We start from the raw sequence: 24,478 nt of genomic DNA, 5'->3' as shown, positions 1-24,478 counted from the left end.
AGCGGGGCCGGGGGAGGGTGGTTTACAGGCCATGGTCTTTAAGACTCCAAGCTCTTACGGCTTATTCATGTCCTTTCCCATTGGGGGAGCGGAGGGGGCATGTTGATAGCCCGAGGTTATGTCTGGCTCGATCTTTCACTGAAATTTGTTCACCTATTGTTCCAACTGGGGCCTCAAGGCCCTGTCATACTGGAGGCCGCCCTGACCCACTAGCCAGGACCAAGACTCATTCAGTTTCAAAAGCCCCCGCCCTCTTGTTTCTCACTTTCCAGCTGAGCAACACCCATACTTCTCAGCTATTCGCTAAGTAGAGATGACTGACACAACCTGTGTCCAATGTAGAGCCGAGTCTTCAGGGCTCAGGTCACTACTTTCTCTCAGGGGCTCTGGAAGAAGCAGGTTCTTTCCCGTGGGGTCTCAGCATCCCACAGACCCAACAGGGAAGTCCGCCCACACCAAGGCCCCGATGGGGGGACCAGGCAACCTGATTTAGGGCTCAGAAGAGGAACAGAGTCCTGCGTGCAAAGCTTCTCAGCCACGCCTATCTACACGTGTGGCCCCTGCCATCTCTGCGTTTGGAATCTTCTCTGCACACGTCTGTGTTCTAGTTTTTTGTGTTTGACCTTCACTTTGCTCCTTGGCTAAGTTACTCTGAAATTCCACCTGGCCTTGGCCAATCTAAGGGAAAAGGAATCTTGCCTTCATGTAGGCCAGGAGGATCAGTCAGAGGCCAGATGCAGTTGGAGGCTATCGCGGCGCCAGAGACCGAAGCGGCCGACTGGACTGAAATACTTAAATCTGAATGACAATCCAGGACAGCTGGAGGGGCACGTCTCTTCCTTATGAACAAAACAAATAGCCTCACAGCAATCTGTCCCTTCTCTCTTGACCAACTTCAGGGCTCTAGCCGTTGGCCTGAACACCTGGGAGGAACCTGGGGAAAGGTAAGGAAGAACTTGGGCCACCTCCAGAGTAAATGGGTAACGTAGGGTTGAGGCATCCTGGCACTGGATGCTCAGAGCTGCCCAGGGCTTTGTAAGTCCATGGAACCTCTCTGCCCCACCCGCTTGCATCCCAATGAGGAACTAAATGTGCTTGAATGCGATCTTTGATCATAGCGGGTCCACCAGGTGGCAGTGTTACCCGGGCCCAGTCCAGACAGAGCCTGCAGTGAGAGAGCGGCCACCAGAGGGCAACACAGGGACAGACGCTCAAACACGCAGCTGGTTGCCTAGCAACTGTGACGAAATGGGCTCCCAGTTTGCACCCTCTGCAAGGCCTCCCAGGTTATTTCTGGCGTAACAAAGACTGTTGCACGCAAGGAGTGGCCTCAGGAATCCCAGAACTGCCTCTCTTCTAAGCCTGGAGACTCTAAAATGGTCCAGGGACCCCAAAGCCAGCACGACCCTGGCGTCTAGGGGATTGGGCAGCTCCTGTCCCTGCCCTTTGGACTGCCAAGGATCAGGAAAAGAAAATAAATATTTTCCATTCCCCTCTGTAGCCCCACAGCCATTGGGACGCTCTGATTTCCCTAGTGGCTAAAGCAGAGCAACCTCCTCCCCCTCCCATCCCCCAACCTCCCCCTTCTAAGCAGGGGCTGGATTAACAGCGTGTGACCTTGAGCCAGACCTTGAGCCTCCAGCTCCTCAACTGTACTTGGGCGGGGGGGGGTCGAGGGGGTGCTGATAAGATCCAGCTCTGACCTTCTGTGGTCTTGATTCTCTCCCTTTCCTCCAAGAATTCTGTCCTTGCCTCAAAACTCTCCCTGATTTGGACGACCCTGAAAATAGAATTCTTCCAATTCCAGATGGATAAGTATGACCCGAGAAACCAGAGATGGAACCAAGAAAGTGAGGCAGACACAAGACAAGGAGTGTGGTTATAATGAGCTCAAAGCCTGTGCCGGTCTGGTCTGTGAAAGGGCCTGGGTGAGACGAGGTCAGTGCCCAGGGCAGAGTCAGGGGGCCACTCTAGTCGTGGCATCAGTAGTGGTTCCAGGCACATCTCTGGGTCATGACGAGCCCGCTGGCCCTAGGGCTGGGCTCTGACTGGGGCCTGGTGTCAATCACTAAGGTGTCGGGGTCTCCAAGGGGCACCATGGTGGAGGATCACACGGGCATGTGCAGCTCGTTGTACTCATCCTGGCCGTCCTCATCAAAGTTTGGTTCAGCATCTTCAGAGTCCAGCTGCAAAAGGGAGCAGAAGGTTGGGAGAGGCCGGGAAGTGGACTCACCGCCTTCCGCTCCCCAGCTCCTCCTTGGGCCGGCAGCCCTCACTGCCCCTAGACCTCTCCAAGCCTCACTGTCTACAGGGACTGTGGCCCCAGGTTGAAGCACTTCCCTCTGGCCAAAACCTTGAGGTCACCCCCCAGCGATACCTCCTAATAATAATAATGATGATAGCAGCTACCACACAGAAGCACTTTCCTGGGGCTCTGAGCTCCTGTGGTACCTTTGTACACTGTGCGTGGGCGGAGGATTTTCAAAAAGATGTCCCTTCCTCTAGCTGACAAAAACAGGGCTCAGAATGGATCTCAGCACCACCCCACGCCCGCTCATCCCTCAGCTGTGTGCCTTTGTTCAGGACACAGCTGTCTACAGCAGCCCTGTGCCTCTCTCACACCAAGGCACCGTTCTCATTGCTTTACCTGGAACTGTGTTTAATCCTCACCACGATCCTATAAGGGAGAATCTATTAGTAGCCCCGTCATACAGATGAAAATGAGATTTCGGAACGTTAGGTAATTTGTCTGTGGTCACACAACAGCAAAGACTGGCACCCAGGGCCCGAGCCCCTAAGACTGCCCCAAGCGCCTTCCCTTACCGCCTGTAGCTCCCTGTCCTGGAAGAGCCGGGGCAGGAGGCAACGCCTCAGGGGCACCGTGAGCAGCAGCAGGAAGGGAAAGGCGAGCGAGGCCGCCGTGGACTTGACCACCCAGAGCAGCGCGATGCAGCCCAGCTGGATGCACGTGAACAGGTGCATCCGCCAGGTCTTCACCTGGGGAACAGGCGTCAGGTCTCACCACATCTCTAGGAACTCGGGTCCCCAGGTCCCAGCTTATCCTTCAGAGTCCATCTCCAGCCCAGAGATCCCTCGGCCCTCCCGCCGCTCCCCATCACCCCGTCGCCCCACCTCTGTGCCTCCTGGCCCTACCTTGGTCACATAGGGCTGTTCGGGATGGTGTTTTGCTGGCATGAGTATGAGCAACAGACGCTGGGACAGCTGGATGCCAGACAGCGATGTGACCCCCATGTACAGGAAAATCCCAAAGAGCACAGCCAGTGGGATCCGGCGCAGCACAGCCCCCATGACAATGGACAGGCCTGGAGGAGGTGACACACACCTACGTGACCCCTCAGGCAGCCCCCGTGAGGATGGAAGGGCCTGGTGGGGAGGAGATGAGCCGGGCCTCATCACTGTGACCAAGAGAAGATGCAACAGGACAGAGAGCCAAGAAAGGGCTCAAGCAAAAAGGCACATGGAGTGTCAAGAAGCAGGTCTGGGGGTCAGAGCAGGGGCTAGTCACGATGCGTTTGGAAACTCAGAAGGGATCTGGGTCAAGCCTGGGATGGAGAAAGGATTTAAGGTCCAAGAACGCAAGTCTGGGGGGTGGGGACCGGGGCCGTGCAAGGTGGGCGCTCTCACCCACGAGGCTGGCGATGAGCACTCCAGTGACCCGCTGCTCCCGCACCTCCTGGATCTGGGGCTTCTCGCCGGGAGCAATGGCAGTGCGCATAACGGTCAGCGCGTTCACGTGGGTGACCGAGCGGACGGTGGCGGCCGTGAGCCAGGGCAACCCAAACAAGCCACAGAGCCCACCCAGGGAGCCGATGAGAAGCAGGTCCAGGTGGAAGCCGGAGCCTTTGAGCAGCCTCCGCGCCTTCTGGCTGACAATGAGCCTGCGGGGAGAGGATGGGAAGCGGGGGTGAGTCGGGGGCGGGGGGGTGGCCAGCGACAGGGTCAGGCACTCACAGCAGGGACGGTGTAGAGGGGACAGGACATGCAGAGCAGAACTCTCCCAGGACCTGCCCGCTTCCTCTTTCAAGTTCTCAAATTGAAGTTCTCATATTTAAGCAAATCTGAGGCAAATTCCCATACTGTGGATACTTAAAACACCACAAAAGCCAGATGCCAGCTCTCACCACATCATTGTGGTTTAACCAAAATGAGACACATGTGAGCGTCACTGAGAGAAAATGCTGCCAGGGTTTTCTGAGGACTGTCAAGTGCCACCCTGCAAGTGGTGGTGGTAACAGACAGATATCATGTCAAAGCACCACGGGGGGACTTCCCTGGCGGCGCAGTGGTTGAGAGTCCGCCTGCCGATGCAAGGAACGCGGGTTCGTGCCCCGGTCCGGGAGGATCCCACGTGCCGCGGAGCAGCTGGGCCCGTGAGCCATGGCCGCTGAGCCTGCGCGTCCAGAGCCTGTGCTCCGCAACGGGAGAGGCCGCGACAGTAAGAGGCCCGCGTACCGCAAAAAAAAAAAAAAAAAAAAAAAAAAAAGCACAACGGGGAAACCACGCCCCAGGCCCACGGACACCCTCTGGCCGCCAATCCCACGGCTCCCCGCCCCGCCCCCAGCCCTCTCACGCGGTGATCTGTGTCTCCATGAAGATCAGGATGAGGACCAGGAGGGCGGGCACGGCGGCTGCCACCATCATCCAGGGCGGGAAAGGACGGGCGCTACCCAGGGGCGGGATGAACCATGTGCGCTTATGGGGGGAGGTCACTGAGAGTCCCGTGGGCACCGTCAGCTTCTGCATGACCAGAAGGAAGACCGGGTTCAGGGCCGCTAGCAACTCCACGTAGCAGCTGCTCCCACCCAGCTCTGTGTCTCCAGTACCAGGACTCCAGGGAATGTGGGTGTGAACAGGTTTGGGGAAAATCAGTTTTGTATCCTCCAAAGTCACTGTTCCTCCAAGGGGTCTGGCAGCGAATGAGGAAATGATATACCTTCTCCCTGAGCCCCGGAGCTGCCAGGAGACCTGCTGCAGGGGCACCTGTCATTCTGCCCCCCCAGTCCCACACCTGCTCCTCCAGGAGTCCTGACTAAGCGTCACACACAGCCCCAGACTCCCTGGCCGGCCTCCTCAGCTGGACCACACAGCTGCTTCTGAAACCCCCAGCCCACCCACCCCTGTGCAGCCCCAGCACGTAGCCATTCCACTAGGAAAGCTGGGTTCCAGCCCTGACCGGCTGCTGGCGCAATGGGGACATGTTATGGCCTGCCTCTCAAGGCCCTGGGGTGAGAACCGGCTGCCAGAGGGGGTCGGGACTCACTCACCTGTGTGTAGGTGTCTGTAATGGAGTAATCCACCAGGACCATCACCAGAATGGAGATGGGGATGCCGAAGTCCCCGATGATACGGCGAGCCTTGAGAGGGGCCAATGAGGGAAAGGGAGCAAAAGGTGGATGGAGCGGAGGGTCAGGAAACTAACATGGGGGTTTTTTACCCGGACCCCTCTTGGGCCTGAGCAGGAGCCAGAGGTCCCCTGACCTGTCCCTTTAAACCCCACAGGTGCCAGCCCAGCCCAGCCCAGGAGAGCATTCCTCTCCTGATTACACCTCTCTGAGGCTTCAGACAGGGGCAGAGGCTGCACAGACTTGGATGAGGTCTCCCATGACCGGGAGAAGGGGACAGCCCCTCTCTCGAGCGGAGCCTGGCAGAGACAGCAGGAACCGAGGGACACCCACAGGGGGTCCACAGGCCCTACTCCCGCCGGCCACGCACCTTGCCACCCAGGAAGCGGCTGTTTCTGAACTTGCGCAGGAAGAAGGCAATGAGGAAGGTCCCGAGCATGAGGATGAGGGACAGCAGAGCCGTGTTGGGTTGGTTCCTGGGGCCCGGCGGCCCCTCGGTGGGCGGCAGGGCACTCACATTCAGGTCCAGCTCAGAAGCCAGGGCTCCCGCAGGGGGGTAGAATGGCAGCAGTGGGTGCTCCGTGAACACCTGTGTGGGTTACGAGGTTGCCCTAGTGCTCACCTGGGCAGGTGCCTGATTTCATAGCATCAGTACACCTGTGAGGGAGAGGGCTGGCCCCTCCCACACCTGACCGGGCAACATAACACAGGACATGCAGCTCCATCTCACCCACAGACGCCCTTCCTCTACATACAGTGACCCAAGGACCCCAGACCCGTAGCCCTGACAACGCCCCCTTTCCGTCCCACACCTGTTCAGGTGAATCCTGGACTTCAAACCTCTGGGTTTGACTCCCTGCCCTTCAGCTCAGACGTAGCCCTAGGGCGTCCTCAACCCCCAGGCCCACAGCCTACAGAGCCTTCCTCCTCGTCCCTCCTCCCCCCAGGCTCTCCTTCCCAGGGTGCTGCCCAGCCCCCACCTACACCCACCCCCCCAAGACCTCTCAGGGCCCACCTTGTAGAGCTTGTGGAAGGTCTCATAGATGAAAATGAGAGAGATGAGGAAGGCGAAGATCTCCTGGGTGAAGGGTGAGATGTAGCGGACCAGGAAGCTGCCTTCCGCGGCCACCAGGGCAAGAACAAAGACCACCAGCCAGAGGCCAACCCACACCCGGCCTGTGAGGTACTCCAGGCCCTGGGCTCGGCAGAACTGGAGGGCGGGAGAGAGAGGCGGTCACCACAGCCATCTGACCCGGCCCTCGGGGCCCCACGGGACGGGCAGGAGGTGCACCCCGAGGGAGAGGAGGGGGAAAGACCGCAGGGGCCCATGCCCTGGGCCAGGGGCACAGGGTGGAGCAGGTGAGCCCTGGGGAGGGGCAGGGTGGCTGTCACCTTGAAGAAGGCTTCTTCGAAGACGAGCAGTGGCCCCGAGAAGCCGACCACAAGCAGCGGCTGGGCCCCCAGCAGAGAGAAGAGGACACCAAGTACAGCCGTGGACACGATCAGCTCAGACACACCCATCAGTCCTTCTGTCTTCTCCCCTGGGGCGGGCGAGGGTCAGTGGGACGGCCCTGGCCTGGCTCTTTCTACCTGGCCCCTCTTTCTCGTCTAGTTTCCCCTAACCTGGGGACCCAAGAAAAATGGAGCAGCTCCCCAGAGTGGTAGCTAGGGACCCTCACCACTCTCAGCCCTCCTGCCTCTCACCACCAGCCCCCCACCCCAGATCTCCCACCCCTTGCACCCACCCCCTCTCACTTTACTGTCATCCCAGAAGTGACCACTGGGACACCCTGACCCAGCAACCCTGCAGATGACAGTGAGCCCCCTCACCTCTCCTCCCGCCCCTCACCTAGCAGCCCCCCGAAGGTGATGGCGGGACTGAGGGCGGCGAAGTAGATGAAGAGCACGGCAGCCACGCACTGGGAGTGCAGGGCGTCCCGCAGGTCGCTAGGGTAGTGCGGGTACCGGCGCTTCACGTCCCGGACAAGCCCCCCAAACACCGAGCCAGTGCGCAGCAGGGGGTCGTCGTCAGGGGGCACCTCGGAGCCCCCTAAGTCCATCGCCAGCTCTGGGGGAACAAGAGGCTGCTGGAACCTCGTGCTTGGAGCAGGCCCTGGGCCCAATCCTTCCCAGCCTGGGACGCAGTGCAGAAACCTGGGTCAGGGATTGGAAGCTGACGTGCAGGGCTCAAGAGTCGGGATGGGGCTGGGGTCAGAGCCGTGGGAGCCGCGGAGGGGGCATAGGTTCAGGGGGCTCCGGGCCCCAAAGGGTCTGACCTTTCCCAGGGGCCACGTAGCCGCCCTGGGTGGTCATCTCAACTTTGGTCTGCTCCCGCTCCCGCCGCTTCCTGAGCAGCTCGCGCTGGAAGGCAGCCACGGAGCGCAGCAGGTCTCGGCCCTCCACCTCGGACGGGGGGATCACGATGCTGCCGTCCAGGAACTCGCTGATGGCGCTCAGGAGGTCCTGCCTGTCATCCGCCTGATAGGCAGCATCGTGGAATAGCTGGAGGCAGGAAAGCCAGGGACTGAGCCCACAGCCCAGGGAGGCCCTGGGAGGGGGCGCTTCGGGGAGGAGGTGTTGGGCCATCAGAGACCCAGAGGCAAGGTGGACGTTCAGCCACATCCACAGGTCCAGTCCACTTGTCAAAACTCTGGCTCATGTCCCTGCTGGCCGGCAGGCAGCCACGGCCCTGAACACCTCCCAAACCCCCATGACTGCCCGCGCTCTTCCCCTGGGAGCCTCCAGACTTTTCCACAATGCAACAACTGAAGGGATGACGCCTGGCATAGCGTTACCAATCCAATCTCCATCCTCACTGGAGAGTGCCCACATCCTGTTGGTTGGGAAATATTTCGAACATCACCCCTGGCTAGAGGACCCTCCTGTCCAAGTCCAGCTTCCCTTTCGAGTCTCATGTCACATCCAAAGCTTCAGCGTCTGGGCTTCTTCGTTCCGGCATCCACCTCCCTGTCCCCTCCCATAGCCCCAGCCCAAGGCTCCCTTTTCCCCCTCAGCTCACCCCTCCCTCCACCACTCCAGAGCGCTGCCTCCACCCCGAAGGGCCACTAGCACCCCTGTACCCATGGATACCACTGGGGGCAGCGCGTGGGACAGAGAACAAGCAGGGCTCAGGGGAACAGGCCTAGAACGCCCAGCCTGGGGGCTGCCGGACCCACCTTGTCAGACATGAGGGTGGCAATAGAGCGCCCAAGCTCGTGATAGTCAGTGCTGGTGTGGCCGGGCCCCAGCATCACGAAGAGAAAGCGAACCGGCACGGGGACCTCAAGCACAGACTCCAAGAGTACAGCTTCGTTCAGGCGCACAAAGGCTGCCGCTGGCTGCTCCAAGAAAGGCACACAGCCTGGGGGGACAGAAAGGCACAGGGTGCTGGGCAAAGGGGAGCAGTCAAGGCAGGCCCTGGGGGGATATCTGGGGTCATGATGTACAGTTGAGCAGGTTGTGCACTGCACAAAGAAACCCCAATCTAAAGAAGCCCTATTTGCTTATATGTCTGTACATTTATTACAATTTACCAGCAGATGGAAATCAAGGGTATTGAGGAAGGGGTGCTTTTTCCTAATTCTCACAACAGTGTTATATGGACTAGAAGCAATCCAAGATAGCAGAAAACTGGATGGGAAGCAGGCAGAGGATTAGGGAAGATGGGTTGAGAGAAAGACCAGGGGCAAGGTGGGGGCCTGGTTGGGGATGGACGAGGCAGCCTGCAGGCCAGAGCTCAAGACAAGCAGACCATGGTGGGGGCATCCACGCCCTGTAGCCCACATGCCCCCAGGGCCCAGCCCTCCTTACCCACGAGCACAACAGTAGCCTCAGCATCTTCAGGGATCTTCTCCAGCAGCTTCAGGCTTTTCCCCCGGTGACCATCTCCCCCAGGCATGTGGAGGGGCTTCTGAGGACGCAGAACTGGAATAGGGCTGGGACCCAGACCGGAGGCCATGGCAGGCCCTCCCATCCCTTGTTCCAGGCCTGGACTCTGCCCACCAACCCCTGGATCTGGGCCCTGCTTTCTCCGTCCCCAGCCAGGGTGGAGACTATTGGTGAAGTGCCCCACAGCAGGATCTGGACCCTCCTCCATCTCAGCCTTACCTTGTTTAAATGGCTCCCCTGGGTCTGCCCCGTCATCCCCTTTAAAATTTCTGTTTCTCCAGGGCAGGGGTCCCTCCTGAATGTATGTCCCCCACATCCCTAGTATGGTGCCCGGCAACCAACCTTCCTGACCCACTCAATGAAGCCATCCGTGGCCTCCACTGAAACTGGAAGCCCTCCTCATCCCCCAGCCCAGGTCAGAGCAAGGTGACTGACCTCCTTGGCCTCAGGGTCATGAGGCCAGAGTGGGGCTGGCTCCCCCAGGTCATCAGCCACGGTAGGCACTGCACCATCGGGGCCATGGCTGGGGGTTGGGTGATGATTCCCTAGGACCGAGTTCACGCTGGAACTGGACGCATTTCGGGGAAAGAAGCCACTGTCCTTGTCATCATTGGGATGGCTGGGGAGAGGGCAGAGGGGGCAAGGCAGGTTAGGAAGACAGCCCCTTGGTGGCCTGAGGTCATGAGGAAATGAGAAACGGAGGGTCAGGGCCTCCATCCTTTTTGCCTCAATGTAAGAAGGAACTTTCTAACGGTTGGTACTGTCCAAAGATAAAGAAGGAATGAGCTCCCCATCATTTGGGGTATTCAAGCAGAGGCTCGAGAGCCACTCAGTAGAGTCTGTGCTCCTGGAAGGCAGCTGAACCTGAAGGCGCCCTCCCAGGCGCCCCACCCTGGCACCTGTGTTTCAGCAGCAGGGTGCGAAGGACACTGGCCCTGTCCTCCGGCCGGATCTGGTCAGACACAATCATGGTCTCCACCACGAGGTGTGCGATGCCTGGCAGAGTGGTCTGCTCCAGGTCCAGGAGGGCAGCTCCTGGGGGCACAGTCAGGGGAGGGAGCACGGTCCCGTCAGATAGAAAAAAACCACCCCCCAGCGGCTTGCTCCCCAAGGGCAGGCAGACATGCTGGGTGAGCCAAGCATCTGATGTGCCCAGGTGCATACACAGCTCCATGTGGCCACAGCCCAGCCCGAGAGGATGCAAAAAGAGAGCACGGGGTGAGGGCACAGCCCCTCCTTGCCCAGAGAGGGGGTCATCTGTTGATTTACTGCATGTGGGCAGATACCTGCTGTGCCCCAGGTACAGTGCTAGGTACCTGGGCAGTCCCACCCCTCAGAGCTTATGGCTGTGCAGGCAGCTGGACCCCATGTCCTCAGAGTGGCAGCCAGACCTCACCTGGCCCCAGGGCTCCAGGGAGCAGTCCCTGGAGCTGGGCAGCCCAGCACAGGCCGAGCTCTGTGGTTTGTGAAGAGGGCCTGCGGCTCTCGGGACAGGTCTGCAGGGCCCCTACCGTGGGCGATGGTCCTCCGGAGCTCCAGCAGGCTGCGGAAGGAGAGCGAGGCCACGTGCGGCTTCCCCCAGCGCTCCGTCTCTTCCTCCACATCCTCTTCAAACTTGATCCAGCGAGCCGTCTCCCGCCAGTGGGGCTCCTGGCTGCGGTCCAGCATCAGCTCATTCAGCTCCACAAACACCTGGGGTGGGCGCCAAGGGTGAAGGCCTGGGAGCCGCCAGGTGGGACCGGCTGTCCTGGGGACATGGCGATGGGCCAGGCAGGGAGGGAGGGAGAAGGGGGGAGGAGAGGCGAGAAGAATCCAAAGGCCCACTTCCTCGGGGCCTGGTACCTCATGAGGCCTCCGGTCCAGCTGCTGCTTCTTCTTCTTCCTGCGCAGGATGGGGGCCAGGCCACTGGGGCTGCCCCTCCCGCCCTGCATCCGAGACGGCTTCTTTACCAGGTGCCGGCGCACGCCAGGGTTGTCCTCCAGCCGGTGACCTGCGGAGAAGATGGGCTTGGCAGTCCCAGGGTTCCAGCTCAGGGCCTCGGGGTCATTGCCAGCCCCTCCAGCTCTGCCCAGCCATTCTACTCGGGGTGGGGGGGGGTGCCACAGTCACCCAGGGACCATGCCGACAAAACCATATCGTCCAGCTGGGCCATTTCATACATAAGGAGACTGAGGCCCAGAGAGGGGAAAGGACTAGTCCAAAGTCACACAGGGAGACTGGTTAAGCCACAGTAAAAAGGCAGACTCCCAACTCAGTCCACAGCCCCGGTCACGGCCACTGCCTCTTACTCGGCAGTGCCAGGACCCACATTAAGTCACCAGGCCCCGCACCCTCGGCACCTTCCCTGTGCCCCTCGGCACCCATGTGTACTCCCCCATGGGTACACATCCAGACGGACTCAGGCAGAGCTTCTCTCCCTTCCTTCCCATCTGCCCCTTCCAGGCCCACAGCTGGGGGAAGGCCAGCAGCCCAGTTACTCACAAGCTGGTCCGCCCACCATGGGGCTCAGCTGGCCCCTGATGGATTCCCACAGGTCATAGTCCTCAAGGTCCAGCACAAACATCTCTAAGTCCTCTGAGGCCAGCGAGTCTCGAGGGCTGGGGGCTGGAGCCCTCTGAGGGCTCTGACCCTCAGCGTCCCCGGGCCCAGGGCTCAGTGCCCTGTTGGGCTCTGTGACCTCCTCCAGCGGGCTCATCATTCCCCAGATGGCCAAGGCCTCAGCCCCTGTTCCTTCCTAGAGCCCCGGCTCTCCTGAGAGGCAGGAGCCTGGTCAGCAGTGGTCTTGGTCCAACCAGAGCTTGAAGATGGCCGGGCCTCCTGACCCCGACTCCCCAGGTCCCCAGGCCTGCTCCCTGCTGCTTCCAGCCTGCACCCTAGGTCTGTAAACACGCCCTCCCCCTGACCACCCCCCATCCCACCGCTGCTGCCACCGCCGCTGCTGCTGCTGCTGCCATCGGATTGTTCCTGTCCCTGTCCTCAGGCCCTGGCAACTTTCCATGACGTATTGCACTCAGAGCCCTCCCCCCTCCCACCCCACCCCTGCACACACTGTGGTTCCAAGGGGGAGGAGGGCGGGGTCGGTGATGCCCCTGGCTGGGCACAGAGCCCCATGGGTGCGGACAGGTGGCACAGAAACCAGGGCACTGATAAGACGGAAGGAACGTGCCGAGATCACAGCCAGGCCCGGCCGAGGGTGGTGTGATGGGAGTAGGAGGCTCCTGACACAGGGAGAGGCAGGGCCTGGTGGAGTGGCTGGGACTCAGGGCCCTGGTTCCAAGCGGGTAAAAAGAGTTTGCCCCGAGAAGAGGAGCGTCGGAGGAGGGGGGGTACAATGATGTCTCCAAACGTCGTGTGGAAAAAGGGCTGCCTTATTCCAGGGGTGACTCAGAGGACACAACCAGGACGGAAGGGCAAAGGCATCATGAGGGGAAGTCTCAGCTCTGGCACCCGAGGCATGGCTTGGTTAGGTAGTGAGTTCCCCATCACTGGCCACATTCCAGCAGACAGGGATACCGCAGAGGAGCTCAGCCCTGGGTGGGGGAGAACACAGAGCCTCTCCAAGGTCCCTCACAGGCTGGGCACCCCTGGAAGTGGGTGTCACTCACTCTTCATGTCGTCCAGGTCCGCGGAGCCCAGCATCTGGGCCTCCGCCTCATCAGTGGGCACCTGCTGCTCCGGGCCACCCGGGCTGCCCAGGGCACTGCCTGGGCATAGCCGTTCCCGCAGGTCATAGCTGGCTGACGGGCTCCGTGGCCGACTCTTCTCTCCGGCGACTCGGGAGACCCGGGCCCGGGGACTAGGGGAGCTGAGGAGGCAACACGGCAGCCTTGAAACTGGCAGGGACCCTCGGTGGAGGTGGGCCAGGAGAGGGGGTTCCTCTGCCCTCCCCCAGCTTGGGGCAGGGCCTGGAGAGGCCCCCTGGGGACTACACACAGGCTCCTCCTGAGCAGAGAGAAAAGCTTACCTCTACCTTCCTGCCCCCGTTGCACTGGTCCCCAGTTCCTCTTTGTCCCCATCCTCCTTTTCACCCAGACACCCTCTCTCTCCTGGAGGACTCTCCCTGCCCGCCCTCTGGTGCTCTCCTCCTTGCCAATCATGCAGAGAAGGGGCACGCCCTCCCCGGCTCCTCCGCCCCGCCTCCTTTCCTCCTAGCTTCTCCACTGGGGTCAGGAAGGAGCCTGGGACCTGCTCTCGGCTGGGCTGGAGGCCAGTACCTGACCGAGTGCTGGGGGCTCTTGTCGGAGCGCGGGCCCACCGCGGGCAGGGGCTTGGTGAAGGCGGCCCTCCCCGAGAGGCCGGGACTGTCGTCCTCGTCACTTCCAATGGAGAACTGTGGATAAACCCCGTGTGACCTGGGTCCCTGCCCTGACTCAGCCCCAATACCCCACTCAGCCCCGCCTCCCCCAACCCTGCCGGGCCTCCCCTCCCCCCTCCAGGCCTCCCCTCCTCTCCCTGAGCAGCCAGCCCTCCCTGGGGACAGACCTTACCTTTGCTTTGGGTGGGGACCCTGCGGGTGGAGGTTCTACAGGCTCTGCCTCAGACTCCTCTTCCTCTTCCTCCTCCTCTTCCTCCTCCTCATCCACTCCGGCTCCCCCCTCCTCCTGGATGGGAGGGGTCCCCTCAGAGGGGGGAGCAGAGGTTCTCTCCTTCTTCCTCTTCCTCCTGGTTTGCCGGGCAGAGGTGGCGGGCAGTCGCCGCAGCTTGTGGGGTGGAGGCAGGCGCACCGAGAGCGGGTGGTGGGTGTGGTGGGATGTGTGCCGGTGAACTGGGGGTGCAGGAGAGCTGGTTGGGGCCCCCACAGCAGAAGGGGGCCCCTCACCACCCTAGGGACGCATGCCTTATTCTAGCTCAAGGCCTCAAACAAGGGCACCCTAGTCCTTCCTCCAGAGTCAGGCTCCCCCCAACACCTGTACCCATAGCCTGTCATTGGGAAGGCCTGGTAGAGTCGGGGGGATGGAGTGATGGAGAGGGGAGGTTGTGACAGGGAGGATGCGGGGATGAGAGGACAGGACACAGCAAGGAAGGGAAAGGTAGAGTCAGCAGAGCTAAGGAGGGGAGGAGAGGTGGCAGAGAGACGAGAGCAGGGCCAGAGGTATGACAGAGCCTTGAGGAAGATGAAGGTCACCAAGGAAGGCCTCAGGCCCATCTCCCTACATCTCCCCTGTGTCTGGGGCTCAGCTCCCCTAGCAGGCAGACAGGTGATGGGTAAGTGAGGCAGGATGACTTAACATGGCATGGTGGCCCAGCACAGCATCCAGCACAGCATCCAGCATAAGATGACACCGGGTGACCAAGCCAGTGGTGAGCACGGTGATGGTGGCAATGAAGGTGATGGCGGTGAGGGCGGCCACACTAGGGGTCCCCAGGCTACCCACACTCAAAGTCCCGCTCGCTGTAGCTGCGGCTGGGCTTCTTGGGGTCCCAGGCCGGGGGCTTGTTGATGAGGTCCCCAAACCTGCTCACAGCCAAGGTCTTGCCCAAGTCATCATCCTCCTCCTCCATGTCTGGACTCAGAGGGGGCTCCTCCAAGGGCACCCGGACCTGCAAACCCAACAGCCTCTTCTAAGGAACCCTGACGCATGAACGCCACACACCCACCCCAACTCCAAGCCCTAGGTGGAGATGGGGGAGACCAGCAGACTCGTCTTCTACTCCCTGTGGCCCAGGCTGGGGTCAACCTCCCAGGCTTCCAGGGCTTGGGAGGAGAGGGGGCAACAGACCCGAGAAATACCAAAAGACCCCCTCTTTCTCCGTATCTCCCGCCCAGCTCTACCCCTGGATCTGGGGGTCCCAGGGTCGACCAGAAGACCCCCCTATCCTCCTTGAGGTCCCTCCCCCTCCTCTTCTCCCACCCCCGCGAGCGTCAGTCACCTGGGGTAGGGGGGAGGCGCCCCCGGGCGGCGGAATCACTCCATTGGCCATGTCCGGAGAGGCGGCTTGGGGGGACTTTGACTCACTGAGGGACCCGTGACCCGGGTGAGAAGAGGGCGCTGCGCGGACCTAATGGGGAGCCCTGGGGGAGGAGGGCGGGGTCAGGAGCCTCGCGCGGCCGCCCCCCCCTCCCCCTCCCCGGAGCTGGATCCCCCGCCCGCCCGAGCGCCCATCGAGGCCCCGCCGCGCCCGGGATGCCCCGGGGCCCGGCCCGCCGCTCCCCGCCCCGCCCTGCGGTACCTCGGGGCTCCGGAGCGTGCGGGGCTCGGGCCGACCGCCGCGCCCCATCTCCTTCCCGCGCTCGCCCCGGGGCCTGTCGCTGCGCAGGGCCGGACGGCCTGGGGGCGCCCGCGGCGGCAGCGAGCCTGGCGGGCTGGGCGGACGCAGGCGCCGGAGCCCGCAGCCCGCGGCTCCACCTCCTCTCGCTCGGCTCCGCAGCTCCGCCGCCGCCGCCGCCGCCGGGCCGCACAATGGGAGCGGGCGGGCGGTGACTCACCCCGCCCCGGCCGGCCCGGCCCCCACGCGTGGGCCCCCGCAGGACCCCACCTGCCCCGCAATCCCTTCTCCGGCGCCCCACGCGTTGCCGAAGGCGGGTGCGCCGCCCTCCACTCCCACAATCCCCAGATGCACGCACCACCTTCCTTTTAGCCTCCTCTCCCCGCAAGAGCCGTGGAGGCGACCCCTCCGCAGACGCCAGCCCCTCCAATCTTGGGAACTGAGCACGCAGGCCTACGGGAACACCCACCACCTGTCCCTTCGGTTCCGGTATAGCCTCAGATGCCTGGCTTCTGCCACCAGGCAGCGCCCAACATTTGACCTTGGCAGTTACCTCCCTGGCCTCGGTTTCCTCAACGTAGCCAGAGGGGCCTGGAAACGGGGTGTTCCGAAGTTCCATCCAGCTCTAAGATTCTGCACCTCAGTTTCTACACCCTCTCCCCCTCCTCCACCCCCCTAGGTCACATCTCCTTTTCCAAGGGCAAAGGTGTTTGGAAGGAACGACTGGATCCCAATTTGACCTTCTGGGGGTCTCGCTGAAACTGAGCATGCCATGTCCCTAACAACCCCTCATAATAGCTGGTGGAGTCATGTCCCTGAATCCTGAGGAGAACTTAGGAGGATGCTGGGGGAGAACCCAGGGTGGAGCTGCTGGGTAGGAGAGGGGCCAGGCCCAGGAGAGAGAAACCAACGCCTGCCCCGGTGGGGGCGGGGGGGGGGGGAGGGGCAGGGGATGACAGGATGCTGGACACGATGGTCTCTGTGTGGGGAAGAGGTTTAACCCTGTGACCTTGGGCATGTAATTTACCCTCTCCCAGCCCTGTCCTCACCTGGGTCTCAGCTCAACCTGAGGGAAGATTCTCTACGTTCGGAGCCGTCAGGGGGAAGAGGGGAAGGCAGCTAGTATCTGCTGAGCCCTTGGCTTTGCACCCGCAGCCCCGTGCTGGGCCCTCTCCATACTCATCCTGGCTTCACCACAACAGAGATTCATGGAGCCTTGTTACCCTGCCATGGTCACAGCTGGGAAGCTGGCTGCTGACAGGGCATCATGGGTGTATGTCCCAGCCACAGCCGTTTACCGCTCCAAGCCTCTTTCAGGGAAAGAGATGTGCTCGGCCTCCCCGTCTCAAAGGGTGTGCAGAGCATGAACCATAAGGCCAGCTGTGTGTAAGTAGAGTGTGTGAATTGTGCCCCAAAACTCAGGATGTGAGACCCATCTGTTATGGGTTGAATTGTGTGTCCCTCTCCACCACACACACACACACACACACACACACACACACACACACACACACACACACACACACACACACACACACACACACACGCCACCAGTTCATAGGTTGAAATCCCAACCCCCAGTACCTCCGAAGGTGACCTTATTTGGAAATGAGGTCATACTGGGGTGGGGTGGGGTGGGCTCCTTTCCCAATATGAATGGTGTCCTTCTAAAAAGGGGAAATATGGACACAGACATACTCAGGGAGAACACCAGTGTGAAGATTGGAGTTGTGCTGCCACGAGCCCAGGAACTACCAGAGGCTGAGAGAGAGGCTTGGAACAGATCCTTCCCTTGGGCCTTCAGAGGGAACAGGGCCCTGCTGGCATCTTGATCTCAGACTTCCGGCCTCCAGAACTGTGAGACAACAGATTTCTGTTGTTTAGGCTGCTCTGTTCGTGGACCTTTGTTACAGCAGCCCTAGCACACTAATACACGGCCCAATCCCTTATCGCTCTGAGCTAGGTAACGCGGTTCCAAGTCTCTACCTTGAGCGTTTCGGCAGGGCATGCCCTTGCTCAGAGACACACAGGAGACTTGGAGTTCCCCAATTGGGAACCTTTCCCAGGGCTCTCTGACCTTCAGTCTACCTTTGACACCTTTGTCCTGCTCATGGCCCCCGTCCCTGTCTTCTAGCCTGTAAAGTCGGACAGCACCTGCTTTAATACCAAGACAGCCTGGGGAGGGTCTTGCCAGCCTGGGTCCTGGACATTGATGCCTTACCACCCGACTCATCCCTCTGAGGCCCCACCCTCCCCAGGAAACAGCCTGAGCCCAAGCCTCGTCTTCCTGGGGTCCTCAGAGTCCCATTCTCTTCCCAGTTGGGGAGTCCCCCCACCCCATGCCCAGTCAGCAGCTTTGATCTCTAGCTTTGCAAGCCCCTTCCTCTATCCCCTAACCCCTGGGGAGTGAGATGGAGTGAAATCTCCCCTCAAAGGATCTCTAGACACCCATGCTCATCTCTCCTTCCAGGGTGGAGAAAGAGATGCTGATGGCCCCAGTTGTTTCATACCAACTCATCCTATTAGACAGCAGTGTGTGCCTTCGTTATTCCCACTCAGATCTGCTGGCATCCGGGAGGCTTTTTCACTGTGCATCTGTAATTGTCAGTCCCCTGCGGAAAGTGCCCGATGAGGTCTTCATTCCTATGACAAAAGAGTGCTCCTTGCATGCACAAAGGATGGCCACTCTGTATGCATGTCGTGTGTGTGTGTGTGCGTGTGTGTGTGTGTGTGTGTGTGTGTGGTGGAGGTTTTGTTGCCCAATGATAGGAGACAGAGGCTCTGGTGATGTGGCTGCTCATTATTCCCAGCTCTCTCTTCCTCCCCAAACTACCACCTAATATTCACTATTCCCTTTAATAAATTCCTTTCCAGCTTAGAGTAGCTGCCGTTTGCAGCTCGGCGTCCTGACTGATAGAATCAGAGAAACGGGGTCTGAGTCCAGGGCACGAGCTGTACAGGCACCAGGCATTAATGGTACCAATGTCACGGAGCTGGGGGAGAGCAAGAGAGAGAATATCCTATTAGCAGGCCCGGGTAACCCCTGCCTCTCTTATTACAACGTCATTCCTCACCAACTCCATCCTTCAGTCCTAAAGATAACAACCATGATCATCTTATTACCTTAAATTTCGGCACAAGCCACTTTAATATTCATATTCTCATGAGCTCACAGCAACCCTCTAAGGTAGAGCATCTTTTTTTTTTTTTTTGCGGTACGCGGGCCTCTCACTGTTGTGGCCTCTCCCTTTGTGGAGCACAGGCTCCGGACGCGCAGGCTCAGCGGCCATGGCTCACGGGCCCAGCCGCTCCGTGGCATGTGGGATCTTCCCGGACCAGGGCACGAACCCATGTCCCCTGCATCGGCAGGCGGACTCTCAACCACTGCGCCACCAGGGAAGCCTAAGGTAGAGCATCTTAATTGCATTTGACAGGTGAGAAGAATGAGGCTCAGGAAGTTTAAGTGACTTGGCCAAGGTCCAAGGCTCATAGGCAGCATAACGGAGGACCGAACCCAAGGGCTTCTGGCTTCATGTCTCGTGTTTATCCACACACCCACAGCGCCCCGTGCCCACCCCCACCACGCCTTGGTGCCTTCCCACAAGTGTTAAACTTTCCGTGCCATGAGCACAAACTGAAATATACCACTCGCTCCGCGGATGAGTTTTTTAAAGAGACTTCCTCTTTGCTACTAGAAGCCATATAGGGGAGTGATCAAGCAGCACAAGTTCTTAGCCCAGCTCTGCCATTGATACTTGCATGACCTGGAGCAAGTTATTCACCCTCTATGGGCCTCAGATTCCCCATCTGCAAAATGGCAGTAAGAACAGAGTTGTTGAGAGGATGACATGAGTTCATCTGTGTGAAACACTCAGACCAGTGCCTGGCGCATAGTAAGTGCTCAATAAACGCTAAGCTAGTTTCAATATTACTACAAATCAGAGACACAAAAGCCTCAGGTAACTTGAGATTTGAAAAATGATGAAATGTACACACCTGAAATAAGTAGAAGTTGGCTTATATCTCAAAGCGCAGTAAGTCTTCCAGCCAAACTGAAGATACCAACCACGCCAATTCAAAGAAGACAGAAAGATCCAAGATCTAACTCCGTCAGGGTAGATTCTGACAGTCCTTGGCCAATGAACCAATCTTTGCAATTATAATCCTAACTTGGCAGGCTGAAGAGTTTCTGGAAGACGATAGGGTGTGGGTTCAGGTAGCCCCAGGTTGTCACTGAGACTGGCCTGGAATTCTTTCTTGCCAACGGTACCTCCTCCCTGTTTCCCAGAAGAGAGCACCCAGTGCCGTATGCTGTTGACTGGCCTCATGGTGAGTAAGACCTTATTTTATTTTTACTAGAGAAGTAACGTGGCTTTGATAAAAAGCCTAGACTCTGGAGTTAGAGATACCGTATATAAATGCCAGTTCAATGCTTGGCACAGAATATGTGCTCAATAAATGTCATTCTTCTTATTTACTATTGTTGTTACTCTGCAGTGGTTTATCCTGTCATAATCCATGTGTCCATCAGTAAGCCTGGACTCAGTTTTGAAACAAACCCAATCCCAGGACAACACCGCCTGCCCTTGAAGTTTCTCTCGCCCTGCGGAGCCCACCTTTCAGCTCCAGAGGAATGGATTCATCTGTGCTAGGGTGACATTTTGACATATGAGTCTAGGTCCTTTCTTCTCCCCTAACCCCGCCCAAACAGTTAGCCTGCTTTGGATTTTGTCATTTGGGGGGAATGGGTGGGACGGAAAGCCAGCAAGCCTTTTTGCCTTTTGCTCATACAGAGCCGAAGTCTCAGGAAACCCAGGGAGGCTCGCAGAGGAAGAAAAAGAAAAGGTTAGCAAGACCCTCAGTGTCTTGGCCAGAAACTGAGGAGGGGAGGGAGGGGTGGAGGAGCCACCCTTTGCCCTCCCCGATCAGCAAAGCAGAAGGAGGTTACCCCCCGTTCCCCGAGATGGGGGGAGGTCAGTGAGTCCTGCCAACCTCATGGAATGGGGGCTTGAAATAAAAGGTTGTTTTGAAAATGTTTGTAATGTTTCTTTCACTCCCAAGTGTGTAAACTGAGACCCACACACTCACTCTACACTCTACTCCAGGTGTTGGGTATACATCAGTGAAGAAAATCTGACATGGTCCCTGCCCTGGGGCAGCTTACAGACAACAAACAAGCAAAAACATAAATCATAATGATGACATGCAGCAAGCGCCACGGGGGGAAGCCCATTTACAGGGAACATTCATGTAGCAGAGTTAAGAATGTGCTCTGTAAAGAGGAGACAATTAAGCTAAGACCTGAAGGGTACGAAAGAATCAGCCATGCAAAGAGGGGTGAGTTGGGGAAGCAGGAGAAGCATCCCGGGCAGAAGGATGAGCTCGGGAAAGGCCCCGTGGCAGGAAAGGTTGGCATCTGCACAGGTATCTGGGTGCTGAGGGTCTGGATGGTGGTAGGATGCGGTATCCCTGGAACCTGGTGCCACAAGGGGGCAGATTGAAAAGGACTAGAGGGTAGGCACCCTGGAAGGTCTAAGAGGCAATAAGGTTTCAGAGAAAGAGAAGAAGGGCCGGCGTTGGAGATCCAGCATCCCCTTGGTGAGAATCACCTTGCTTAACCTGAGTCTCAGCTTTCTCCCCTGTAAACTAGAGATCACACTTTTCCCTCAAGGTTGTACCAAGTGCAATGATGTCAATGAAATGATTAGTACAAAGTAGATGCTCCAAAATGCTGTTAGGATGATAGTCTCTTTCCATAATCTTTCCTGTCCTCATGACCCAGCTCCAAGGTGCTTTTCCCCCACTCCCTCCACGGACTCCCTCCACCTCCTTGAGAGCCAGAGCATGTCTGGTTCATCCTCATATCCCACCCCCTCCTCTCACAGAGAGGCTGGCACACTTTAGGAGCTCGGTAATGTCTGTGGCATTGAAGGCGAGTACACAAGTAGTTATAGTAACTAATAAACTGAAGAATGTTTTTGTGGAGGGCGTAGAAGTCACTGAGTCCAAGATGATCAAATGACTGAGGATGGGCCAAGAAGAAAGCATGCCATGGTCTGCTTACGTCCCCAGCAGTGTCTGAGGTTCCCTCTGAAGCACACTGGAGAAATAGCCACTCATAAACACACAGGCAGGAAGATGCAGGCTTTCCCTCTCCGCTTACAAAGGGCATTTCTAGGCAACATAGCAGGTTGTAATAACAAACAAGCAGGGTTTTTTCGTTTTTTTGTTTTTTTCTTTTTTTCTTTTTTTGCGGTACGCGGGCCTCTCGCTGTTGTGGCCTCTCCCGTTGCGGAGCACAGGCTCCGGACGCGCAGGCTCAGCGGCCATGGCTCACGGGCCCAGCCGCTCCGCGGCATGTGGGATCTTCCCGGACCGGGGCACGAACACATGTCCCCTGCATCGGCAGGCGGACTCTCAACCACTGCGCCACCAGGGAAGCCCCCAGGCAGGGTTTTTAAAAACAGCATTTATTTACTGCTTTATGATTCACATAGTGCTTCCATGTACATCACTGCACTCAACAATTTGGTGACCTGGATAAGATATTGATTAGTCTCCTCTCCTCACTGTAGATGAAGGAGCCACAGAGCAGCAAGGGCAAGTTGCTTGCTTGTGGTTAAATAGTGAGATGCAAAACTAAACCATAATCCCGGATCTTTTGGGTCTGAATCCCCTGTGCCTTTTCCCATATGACCATCACACACACTGACTCTTGATTAGGTGGATGCAAAATGCTGCATGCACCCAGAGATGGGCAAAGCAGCCACACAGAACGGCGCGTGAAATTCCAGCCACAGCTAACCAATCTGGACGGGGTCTTCTTAGAAGCTACCGCAGCATCTTGGCAACAGAGAAGGACGTCACCCCTCACTCCTCATGAAATGATTCATCAGCAAAGATGGACCCTCTCGCATTGAGAAAGAGGGATGGGTCTTCAAGCTGACCTGTTCCCCTCTTCCAAAGTCTTAGGAATCAAAGCTTACACCACTCAGTTGGGCCACTGACCGCCCCCCAGGGCTTCATATAAATTTTTAATATAATTTTTGAATCATAACACATTGAGAGTTTTTTAAAATACTTTTCAGCTAAAAAGTAAATAAAGCATAAAAGTCAATTCCACCCCTCTCCCCCTTCTGCCTCGTTCTCATCTTCATCCCCTACCACAAGTATCTGTTTATTCCCTCCAGAATTTATTTACACAAATAGGAGCAAACAGGAATGTATATTTTATCCCCTCCCACCTTATTTCTACATATGTTGTTATGTGCAATTTCAGGGAATGAATCCTTTCCCTCCACTGCCTTGGGCCTCCACTGCCAGCAAGCCCAAGGCCAGACAGGCAATCGATAGGCACTCATTGGAGGGGAAAGGCCAGACTGAGCGGACAAATCGATCTCCGGTGTCAGTCCAGGGTGTGTAAGGCAAGTCCTGCAGACTGACGTCTGTGCACAAGTGTCAGTGGCAAAGCAGCCCCAGTTTCTCAGAATGTAGCAGGGTCTGAGGAGGAGGTGTGTCCCGGCAACTCCTCCAGGTGGGGTGCAGAGCTAAAGGTCAGACGCTCCCAGGAGTGGTAATGACCTCGGCAGGCAACACCAGCACCTCTGTCCTCTGGCTCACCAAACAAAGAGCGTCCTCAGGACAAAGGGCGCAGAGGACTTCGTTGAATTGTTACAGAAAACAAAGATGTGCCCAGAGATTTTAAGCACAAGGAAATGGAAGAAGCTCCTCTTTCAAGTCCCCCAGCCTCACACGGCTTTTCAGATGACCCTAAAATGACTGGAGATTATTCTGCTCCATCCGGACCATGACCTGATGGGGCTTCTGGGAATGTGCTTGTTGACGGGCCCGGCTTCCATGAAAGGTAGCTCTGGGCCAGAGGCTGGGGAAGGCTTTTGTCAGGACCAGCACAGGCTCTTGTTTGCAGATGGTGCAAAATCACTGATGGGGAAGGGGGGTGTGCACACTGCCAAGAAAGTGGACTAATATTTTTGGGAAGTTTTAATTTGCTTCAATTAAAAATTCAGGCCAGCTCCGCACAAAACAGAAGTAGGTGAACTTATTTCCTGAAACTCTGCACCATCCTTTCTGGGCCCCTCCACCCCTGCAGAAGGAGGCTTGTCGCTGAGAGACCCTCCACCCCAGCCAGCTTTTCCCAACTGGCCAGTTCCAAGAGTCACACAATTTCCTCCCCATTCTCCGGCCAGTTCCAAGATTCACACAATTTCCTCCCCATTCTCCGGCCAGATCAGACCTGGGCCCTGCTGGGGATGGGAGAGAGAAACCACCTGGCTCCAAGAGACAGGAAAAACCTGTCTCTGGGGCCTCAGCGCCAGCCTTCCAGGTCTGGGTCATGTCTATACACTCAGGGTTCTTTTCTTGAGCTTATTGGCTCTGTATCTTACAACCAGAGGAACAGGAGAAACACTTGAGAAGATCAGATGCTTTGAACAATGCATGGAACACAGTAAGGGCTCACTAAGCCACAGCTGTTAGGTTGTTACCTTCATCAGTATTTAGGGGTGTTCCTCTATAAATCTCTAACGGAGCCTCAAATACTGGCCCCACCACATCCTCCCTGCAGTCCTGGCCCAGAGAATGTAGTTGTTTCGAGGGAGTAGTTTATGAGCCACTGGGGAACACCTTTGGCCCTGACATATGCTCTAATGGACTCTGCGATAGAGCCTGTGTCCTATTGATCTCTGTGGAGTGAAGGGATGAATAAATGCATCCATTCCCGGGGTTTATGAATGAGTATGCAATGCACATGCTTCAGGAGAAGAACAAAGCCGACCCACACGGAGGTCAGGAAAGGCACAGCTGCTCAGAGTGGCCCTAAACACCCTAACGCCTTCTCCCCCGCTGGGGCCCAGCCGTTCTTTTCCCTCCCTGGAATCCAGGGACCTCGATATGGGACTTTCAGTCCTTCATGAGGAGGGCCTGAGGCTAACTGTCCTCCAGTGGCACTGATTCTTTCCCACACGGTTCCATCCTGCCGGGGCCCAGGGTTTGCAGAGGG

The 24,478-nt window shown here is 58.0% G+C and overlaps 1 protein-coding gene across 2 annotated transcripts; it reads right to left on the bottom strand.

Annotated features, from left to right (window-relative positions):
• Positions 1-1,764: 1,764 nt before the first annotated feature.
• On the bottom strand, positions 1,765-15,757 carry SLC4A3 (solute carrier family 4 member 3). 2 transcript variants are annotated; one of them, XM_079924868.1, is made up of 23 exons: positions 15,424-15,757; positions 15,124-15,265; positions 14,628-14,793; positions 13,740-14,017; positions 13,467-13,582; positions 12,858-13,057; positions 11,094-11,242; positions 10,763-10,943; positions 10,151-10,286; positions 9,687-9,870; positions 9,174-9,273; positions 8,540-8,724; positions 7,640-7,865; positions 7,213-7,431; positions 6,756-6,904; positions 6,379-6,573; positions 5,734-5,952; positions 5,286-5,375; positions 4,592-4,758; positions 3,646-3,899; positions 3,154-3,323; positions 2,824-2,997; positions 1,766-2,186 (listed from the first exon to the last, which is right to left on the bottom strand). In XM_079924868.1, exons 2-23 carry the CDS (start codon positions 15,172-15,174, stop codon positions 2,109-2,111), a joined length of 3,687 nt encoding a protein of 1,228 aa, XP_079780994.1. In that variant the 5' UTR covers positions 15,175-15,265; positions 15,424-15,757; the 3' UTR covers positions 1,766-2,108. The 2 variants fall into 2 exon arrangements, with proteins under 2 accessions (XP_079780993.1, XP_079780994.1); XM_079924867.1 differs by lacking the exons at positions 12,858-13,057; positions 13,467-13,582; positions 13,740-14,017; ... (1 more) ...; positions 15,124-15,265; positions 15,424-15,757 and adding an exon at positions 11,734-12,025 and having other exon boundaries at positions 1,765-2,186.
• Between the last annotated feature and the right edge of the window lie 8,721 nt (positions 15,758-24,478).

The sequence above is a fragment of the Stenella coeruleoalba genome (genome assembly GCF_951394435.1).
Source record: "Stenella coeruleoalba genome assembly, chromosome: 6".
NCBI lineage: Eukaryota > Metazoa > Chordata > Mammalia > Artiodactyla > Delphinidae > Stenella > Stenella coeruleoalba.
Note: the sequence above shows the minus strand (reverse complement) of the source record. Positions and strands in the feature narration are given on the sequence as shown.

Excerpts from the sequence above, each read along its gene's own strand:
- SLC4A3 (XM_079924868.1), bottom strand. The coding sequence starts at position 15,174 with ATGGCCAATGGAGTGATTCCGCCGCCCGGGGGCGCCTCCCCCCTACCC. Across the intron at positions 14,018-14,627 it reads CAGCGAGCGGGACTTTGAGT|TTCACCGGCACACATCCCAC; the intron begins GTGGGTAGCCTG and ends CTGCACCCCCAG. Across the intron at positions 4,759-5,285 it reads TTACAGACACCTACACACAG|AAGCTGACGGTGCCCACGGG; the intron begins GTGAGTGAGTCC and ends CTGGTCATGCAG.